Raw genomic sequence first — 9,414 nt, 5'->3', positions numbered from 1 at the left:
ACTCACCTTCGTAATCATACTTTAGATTTAATACTGTCTTACGGTATAAATGTGGACGACGTTAAAATCCTTCAGCAGAGTGAAGACATTTCGGATCATTATCTGGTATTATGTTTGCTTCACTGGCCTACGGCTGCAAATAAAACTCATTGTTACAAATATGGTAGAACAATAACTTCAACTACCAAAGATGCGTTTCTCGATAATCTGCCCGAATTGTCTCAAATCATGAGAAATAACGTTGAAGATCTTGACATTACCACTGAAAATTTTAATTCCACCTTCTCGGTAACGCTAGACAAAGTTGCTCCACTACGTTTAAAGAAGATTAAAAATGGCAGCCCCACACCGTGGTATAATGAACACACTCAGGCTCTAAAGAAAGCGGCCCGAAAAATGGAGCGCAACTTTAAGAAAACTAAATTAGAGGTATTTCGTACAGCATGGAAGGATAGTATTCGAAAATACAGGAAAGCCCTAAAACTTCTAGATCCGCCTACTTTTCATCACTAATAGAAGAAAACCAGCACAACCCTAGGTTTTTATTTAACACGTGGCTAAATTAACAAAAAATAAATCGTCAGTGACTTCTGATCCTGTATATCAGCATAGCAGTGATGAATTTATGAACTACTTCACATATAAAATCCAAGATATTAGAGAAAAAATTATAACAATGCAATCAGAAGTGAAACCCGCTGAACAAACTAACTACAGCGCCCTTAAGGAGAAAATGCAATTATTTTATACCGTAGATCAAGATGAGCTGTCTAAAATTATTAGATCATCTAAATCAACAACATGCATACTAGACCCTATACCTACAAATCTACTGAAAGAGATGCTCCCAGAAATTATAGATCCTCTTCTTGGTATTATTAACTCATCTCTGACATTAGGACATGTGCCTAAAGCATATAAGGTGGCTGTTATAAGGCCCCTTGTCAAAAAACCCCAACTCGACCCTAGAGAACTAAGGAACTACAGGCCTATATCGAATCTACCTTTCATATTAAAGTTCTGGAAAAAGTAGTTTCAACTCAATTATGCTCCTTCCTCCAAAGGAATGACATCAATGAAGAATTCCAGTCTGGATTTAGAGCATGTCACAGTACAGAGACTGCTTTGATCAGAGTTACAAATGATCTGCTATTGGCGTCTGACCGAGGTTGTATCTCGTTATTGGTGCTGCTAGACCTTAGTGCTGCATTCGAACCATTGACCACAGCACACTCCTACATAGACTCGAAAATTATGTCGGCATTAAGGGAATAGCTTTGAAATGGTTTAAATCTTATTTATCCGACCGTTTTCAATTTGTAGCAATAAACAATGAGGTGTCACGCAAATCGCAAGTCCAGTACGGTGTACCACAGGGCTCAGTCTTAGGGCCTCTGCTCTTCGCATTATACATGCTACCTCTAGGAGATATAATAAAGCGACACGGAGTTAGCTTTCACTGTTATGCTGATGATACTCAACTTTATATTTCCTCGAAGCCTCATGAAACACAGCAGTTCCATCGAATAATGGAATGCATAGTCGATATAAAAAACTGGATGAGTAACAACTTTTTATTACTGAACTCGGACAAAACGGAAGTGTTACTTATTGGACCGAAAACTGCTATAAGTAACAACCAAGAATACTGTTTAACTATTGACGGATGTTCCATAAAACCCTCGTCGTCAGCAAAGAATCTTGGCGTTCTATTCGATAGTAATCTGTCATTTGAGAGCCACGTCGCCAACACCTGTAAAATTGCGTTTTTCCATTTTAAGAATATATCTAAACTACGTCATATGCTGTCAATGTCAGATGCAGAGAAGTTAATTCATGCATTCATGACATCAAGACTAGACTACTGTAATGCACTGTTAGGTGGTTGCCCTGCAGGCTTATTACAAAAACTCCAATTGGTCCAAAACGCGGCAGCTCGAGTTCTTACACGTACAAAAAAGTATGAACATATTAGCCCGGTTCTGTCAACCTTGCACTGGTTACCTATAAAGCATCGCGTTAACTTTAAAATCTTGCTTATTACCTATAAAGCCTTACATGGTTTAGCTCCTCAGTACTTGAATGAACTCCTTTTGTATTACAGTCCTTCACGTGCATTACGCTCTCAGGCGTCCTGTCAGTTGGTAATACCTAGAATTTCAAAATCAAGTGCAGGTGGTAGATCCTTTTCCTATCTAGCGCCTAAACTTTGGAATAGTCTTCCCTGCACTGTCCGGGAGGCAGACACACTCTGTCAGTTTAAATCTAGACTAAAGACGCATCTTTTTAATCTTGCATACACTACTCTTCCATAATATAAATCTTCAGAGGGTTTAGGCTGCATTAGTTAGATCAACCGGAACCAAAAACACAACTGATGTACTTGTTGCATCAAAGAGTACAGAACAGTACTCTACTCTCAGCCAGTCTTGTCTCATTGTTCCAAGGTTACCACAGCGAGCAGGATGCAGTTCATGGCCTGACCTGATGGTAGAGCGGAGAATGGGAAGTGGGGACCTGACAAGAGCTGAGATGATAGAGCTGGATAAAGAAGGACGCGGTCTCTTGACATGTCTTCACCACAAAACTTCAAATGCTATTAGATTATTAATGATAATCTTAAACTATAATTTATTTTATTATTAAGTTTATTTATTTTATTTAGCCTTGTTGTGCAAGTTCTCTGGAGCTTGTGCAGAGGCAGCAGCTTTTGCCAGAGGGGAACTGGAATCCCCTGGTTGGGCCTGGGTTCTCCTGAGGTTTTTTTTCTCGATTAGAGTTTTGGGTTCCTCGCCACCGTTTGCATACTGTTTTTGCACTATCTGCCTGACCGGGGGGGCTGCTTTAGAATTTTAAAGTTTTACTTAATTAATATTGCATATAGGAATTTATAGTCTGTTATATTTGACCTGTGCTTCTCTCTCCTTTATCCTAATGTGCTTCAGTTTGGCACGTCACCTGTGTCGTGCGTCATTGTGTGTGTGTGTAGTGTGTTGATGGGTTGTTTAGCATGTTTGTGTGTGTGTTGCTGCTGAGATGTCTTGTAGTGCTTGTGTCGTCTGTCTGTTGTGTGTCATTTTGTGTGGTGCTGTTATGCTATGTGTCTATGTACAGTGTGCATAAGGTGCTGATAGTTGTATTATGCAATGTTCTTTTGATTGAAAATGCGCTACTATATACATATATAGTTTTTTAATGCCCTCTTAACAGTGATTGAGTTTCTCCAGCGCTGGTGTCACAACCCGCTGGCGAACCCAGTAATCACCTGCAACAACTGACATATCACTAATTCTGTCCTTCCTGCAAGAGCTGTTGGATAAGGGCCGCTCCCCTTCCACGCTCAAGGTCTATGTGGCAGCAATTGCAGCTTCTCATGCCCCCATAGCGGGCCAAGGAGTGGGAAAGAATGACTTGTCTTTGCTTCTTGAAGGGTTCCAGGCGGCTACGCCCTCCTCGCCCCCTCACCGTTCCCATATGGGATCTGCCCACGGTGTTGAGAGCTCTGAAGGGCCCTTCCTTCGAGCCTCTGCAGTCTGCGGACCTCCGTCCCTTAACGCTTAAAACCGCTCTGCTGCTAGCATTAGCATCGGTAAAACGTGTGGGGATCTACAGGCGCTCTCTGTGAGCCCCTCCTGTCTTGAGTTTGGGCCTGACAACTCTAAGGTAGTCCTCAAACCTAGACATGGTTACTACCTAAGGTGCTCTCTACTCCATTTAGAGCACAGGTAGTGACACTTTCCTGCGCTCCCCTCCTCCGAGCAGGACCCGGAGCTGAATCTGCTCTGTCCAGTCAGAGCGCTTAAGATCTACATTGAGCGTTCCGCCCCATTCAGGCAGGTCGGAACAGCTTTTTGTCTGCTTTGGCACCGCACCAGAGGGTCTCCGGTCACGAAGCATAGACTATCTAAATGGATAGTTGAGGCTATCCGCTGGCATACTCTTCCTTGGGCCTTCTATGCCCCACGGGAGTTAGAGCCCATTCTACTAGAGGTGTCGCCTCTTCCTGGGCATGGTCTAGCGGAGTCTCCATAGCGGATATTTGTGCGGCGGCCTGCTGGGCTTCGCCTTCCACATTTACCAGATTCTACAGTCTGGACATTCCGGCCTTACAGGCCCGGGTCCTTTCTGCTTAAGACTACTGCTGGGCTGTGGTTGCCCTCAACCACACCAGCACCTAGCACACTACTGGGACGATTAACCGGATTAGGCCACCTATTAGCTTGGCTTTTCCGCCTTCTGCAGGATTCTCTGCCTCATACCTATCCTCGAGCCACGGCTTTGGGATTATATGATGTTTTCGTTCCATTTGTAGCACGGCGGGATTATACTGGTTCCCCATAGCGTCCTGCTACGCAGTACGAGTGAAGTATCGATAGGGAACATACTCTGTTACTAACGTAACCTCGGTTCCCTGAGATACGGGAATGAGTACTGCGTTCCTGGCCATGCTTACAAGCTGCATATGGTCGTCGCTTCAGTCGAAGTAACCTGAGGACCCTACGGTGATGTGTCTGCTTATATAGCCATAAGCCCTGCCCATTTTGGCAGGCACCATCGCCATAGGTCCATGCAGCTTCGCTGCCATTGGCTCAAAGTTTTACTTTGTACGCACCAATGGCCATGCAGTATTCACTGCATTATTGTAAAGCTTCAGTCATCGGAGAAAACGGAGTTTTCCCCCATAACGTCCTGCTACGCAGTACTCGTTCCTGTATCTCAGGGAACTGAGGTCACGTTAGTAACAGAGTACGTTATCCCTGGTCCGCTGCTCCTGCGAGCCGGACCGCGATCGCAAAACATACAAGAATGATCAAAAGTCCAGACACTATGCACATGATAAACAACGTAAAACTTGCTTCACTGCTTATTAGTTGTTGTCCGTAATGTTTGATCCTTGTGTAGTGTTAATGGCAGAGCTTTCATTCTTTAAGTGTGCCCGCACCATTTTCCTTACTTTCGTTTTATTCAAACGGTTTTGTTCAGTATTTTTATAGACTCAAGCACAGCAATTACAGCGTGATGATGTCACGAACATACTAATTACCACCTAACGCCACCTTTTACCATAGTGACGGGTAATAATAGATTATGACGGATTTTTTACGAGCCTGTCAGTCAAAATGACGGACAATAAAAAAGTCTAGTGCAACCTCTGGTGTGTACGTGTGAAAATGCGTGTGCTGCAGTCAGACAGAGAGAGGTGAGTAGCCTATAGCCCCATCAGTTAAACAGAGTGGATGTAGTACGGATGATGAGAGAAGATGAAAAGAACGATTGACAACTTTTTCGTGAATAATGTTAAGTTAAGGCCTGATCTGTCCGAAAATCATAAGCAATGCTCTGACACGGAGCCCTCAACCTCCCAGGTTATGTCAAGCCCTGGTCCATTTATCCTGAGATGTTTTAAGTTTAAATTTCAGCACCTTTAAGCACCAACACTTCTTCAGTAAGTTACCTTTCTTGTAGAATTGTGCTTCAAATAAAGAAGTTTGTTGACCAGATTGTTAGTTAATCATTTACAAGTCAATTTTGCCTATATGGACAGCGATTTAAAAAATAAAGTGAACTGGTAAAACTGTGGTGTTAAATGTGATGCGCTCAAAAATTTGGGTGCACCTAACTTTTGTGCTGGTGCACCTAAAAAAAAGTTAGGCGCACCGTGCAACCAGTGCAAAAAGTTAGTCTAGAGCCCTGACACCCGACAAACAGTGATCGAGAGCCTCGGACGCAGTAAGTTAGTGAATGGACGGAGGAATTCCCCCTAACGTTACCCCCAGAATGCCATCACAGCATGGACATGCAATCACAAACAGACGGAGAGGGGGACATAGATGTAGACTTTAATAATAAATTACTTTATTTTAAAACTACGCTTTACATTAATGATTTACAATAACGCTTATGTTAAAACGACAATATTTATTTATAAAATGTAGTGGAGTAAAAAGTATGATTTGCTTTATAATGTAAGAAAATACTAGAACATATTGATTATTTGCAAAGTTTGCCAAAGGATTAATCCAAAAAATCTATTAGATAAAAAAAACGTTAGATTAGTCGACTAATCGAAAAAATAATCGTTAGATTAGTCGACAATTAAAATAATCGTTAGTTGCAGCCCTAGTTAGAACACAACGAGAAGAGATGTTACATGTTTAACACATAGTGCGTAGCATCAATCCAACAGTTTACAGTTAAATCAGAGGTTTAAAAATAGTTATTTCTAGACGCAACATATTCAGACCGCTTCCAGTGCTTCTAATAAGCCAAGCTATACTCAGCGAGTAACGTTAACTCACAGTCTCTAGCAAAATACATTTTAAACAAAACCATAGTCTATCATCTTGTCATTATGAAGAATAATGAAAACATTGGAACATCTTGGAAAGAGTAGCATCCTGACCGTCACCGTACACACGCATGCTGACTGGAGATTGACAGACAGCACCAGCGGAGGTCAGAGTTTCTTAATTATGCTATCGAACGACATAAAACGTGCATTGGTGGTTTCATGATAGTCAGTCCTTTTTGAAGCTTAAGAGTAATTTAAGCAGGGTCACAATCTGCAAAGGTTCACATACACTAACTTACACTAGTACAATAGCGTTAATGTAAATCATTAATGTAATGCGTAGTTTTACATTACAAAAAAGTAAATTACAAAAAAGTAATTTATTATGAAAGTCTACATATACGTGCCCCTCTCCGTCCGTTTGTGATTGCATGTCCATGCTGTGATGATCGCATTCCGGGGGTAACGTTAGGGGGAATTCCTCCGTCCATTCACTAACTTACTGCGTCTGAGGCTCTCGATCGCTTTTTGTCGGGTGAATTATACTTTCTCTTGTTCTGCTGATTAATTCACACACGCCCGGGAACAGAAACTGCTATTACAGCAGATAAACGTAAATAATACGAAGCATCGACGCATTTCACGCACGCGTCGTTGCAGCACTAGTTCAAACTATTATTTACTTTAGGGAGCAAAATGATCCCCGGGACTTCAGAAGGAGTAGGTGCTTTAAGCGCATCATTGTGTGTCTGGGATGTGCATAACTGTAAATAACGAAGTGAATGCATTAAGCGCATCATTCTGAGTTCAGGGTGCGTGGGCTCGCTTTAACGCCACTCTGCATTAGAGTCTTTTATACGGTGATAGTTTTGTACAATAAACAGACGGATAGTATTTTTACTCAATTACATTATGAGACTGAAAATAGAGTCGGATATTAATTGGAGGAAAAAAACACAGAGCATACTTCATGCTCTAGTATTCCATAAACACATTTTTAAATGTTTTTACCTTTAATACAGTACTGAACTGAAGTATATTAAAAATCAGTATTTTTTACTTTTAAAATTAAAACTTCTTAATTAAAAGATAGTGATTTTAATGTAAACACGGATTAAAATGTTAAAACAATATTTACTATTTACAATATTTATTTATAAAATGTAGTGGAGTAAAAAGTATGATATGCTTTATAATGTAAGAAAATACTAGAACTTATTGTTTATTTGCAAAGTTTGCCAATGGATTAATAAAGTAATCCAAAAAATCTTTATTAGATAAAAAAATTGTTAGATTAGTCGACAATTAAAAGAATCGTTAGTTGCAGCCCTACAAGCGTTCATTGTTGGACTTGATTTGCAAAGGTTTTTTGCTGCTCTACATACACTTTGTACAGCACACAAGAGTTAGTGGAAAAATCCTCTTAGCTGCCTGTGTGTTACCCCAATCTGAGACTAATTCTAAATCAAGCTTTGACCTTGCACAAAAGGGATCCAAAAGTAATTTAGTGGCAATGTGGACTGTAAAAATACATGGACATTTTCATCAATAGCCTATTTTGTATAAATCTACTTATCAAATAAGCTCTGACAGTGTTGATAAACTGTTCTTACTGCTTGGGAGAATTACTTTTCATGACTGTGATCATTTCACTGATGGGCTCAAACTTGGATTCCTACCCTGATTTGTGTTCACTTGATATCTTCTTTTTTTAGTGGCACACTCGGACTCCGTGTAAACGTGGGATTTCGACCATGAGTTCAGTCGCTGTACTTACGCAAGAAAGCTTTAATGAGCATCGCAGTGGCCTTCTGCCAGAGCAGGTCAAATGTGAGTAATGCTGCAGGACCCTTATGACTCGTCGTTGTACTGGCAAAGTAAAGCAGGCATATCATTGCTTGTATGATGTAAATGTAATTTGTCTCTTCCTGTCAGCTCCTCTGGCAGGCCCTAGCCGTGCAGAAGATGAGGACAGCCTCCCCACCTACAAGGATGCCTTTCCCCCTTTGCCTGAGAAGGCTACATCACCAGATGGGGTACAGGAGGCTGGAAACGCCTGGGCATCTAAGCTCAGACCCCTTAAGTCCTCCATAATCACCCAGGTTTGCTTAATTAATGCTCTCTCATATCTATAATCTCTTGGTGTGCCTAAATTTTTGTACTTTGTCCTTCAGGTTTTCCATGTACCTCTGGAAGAGCGCAAGTACAAGGACATGAACCAATTTGGAGAAGGAGACCAGGCTAAAGTGTGTCTTGACATCATGCACAAGACGGGAGCCCACCTGGAACTCTCCATGGCTAAGGATCAAGGCCTCTCCATAATGGTGTCTGGGAAACATGACGCAGTCATGAAGGCCCGCAAAGAGATTGTGTCCCGACTCCAGACTCAGGTAGTGTGCTAGATTTACATGGCAAGAAAAAGTATGCGAACCTTTTGGAATTTCATGGTTTTCTGAATAAATTTGTCGTAAAATGTGATCTGATCTTCATCTAAGTCAAGGGTATTGACAAATAAAATGTGTCTAAAATAATAACACAACCTTTTTTGATCTTTCATATCTTTGAGAACAACCAAAAAACCTTGTAGTGCTTGTGGAAAAAGTATGTGAACCCTTGAGTTAATGACCTCAAAAAAGCTAATTGGAGTCAGGTTTTAGCACACCTGGAGTCTCGTTAAGATAATAAATTTGGAGGTGTGGACTACAGCTACTTTGACTGATAAGAACCCCTCAAACTTTTGGAGTTTGCTCTGCACAAGAACACGCTTATGTGAGCCATGCCTCACCAAAAAGAGCTTTCAGAGGATCTACGATCAATAATTGTTGATTCACATAAAGCTGGCAAGGGTTACAAAGTTATTTCAAAGACTTTAGAAATTCATCAGTCTACAGTTAGGCAACCAATCTACAAATGGAGACCCTTTGGGACTGTTGCTACTCTACCAAGAAGTGGGCGCCCATTATGAAAACATCATCCCAACTGTAAAGTATGGTGGAGGAAACATCATGGTTTGGGCCTGCTTTGCTGCATCAGGGCCTGGCCAGCTTGGAATCATTGAGGGGAAGATGAATTCCCAAGTATATCAGACAATTCTTCATGATAATGTGAGAATGTCTGTACGT

At 41.2% G+C, this 9,414-nt stretch overlaps 1 protein-coding gene across 2 annotated transcripts in view; it reads left to right on the top strand.

Annotated features, from left to right (window-relative positions):
* The window catches only part of hdlbpa (high density lipoprotein binding protein a), a 113,322-nt gene that overhangs the window by 30,119 nt on the left and 73,789 nt on the right, over positions 1-9,414 (top strand). For both annotated transcript variants that reach the window (XM_057338100.1, XM_057338099.1), the window contains exons 3-5: positions 8,008-8,122; positions 8,228-8,394; positions 8,467-8,682. In XM_057338100.1, the coding sequence (XP_057194083.1) occupies positions 8,047-8,122; positions 8,228-8,394; positions 8,467-8,682 (459 nt within the window). In that variant the 5' untranslated portion in view covers positions 8,008-8,046. The remainder of the gene's footprint in view (positions 1-8,007; positions 8,123-8,227; positions 8,395-8,466; positions 8,683-9,414) is intronic.

This window comes from Triplophysa rosa, linkage group LG7 (assembly GCF_024868665.1).
Source record: "Triplophysa rosa linkage group LG7, Trosa_1v2, whole genome shotgun sequence".
In the NCBI taxonomy this organism is placed as follows: Eukaryota; Metazoa; Chordata; class Actinopteri; order Cypriniformes; family Nemacheilidae; genus Triplophysa; species Triplophysa rosa.
This window is presented reverse-complemented; position numbering and strand designations above follow the sequence as displayed.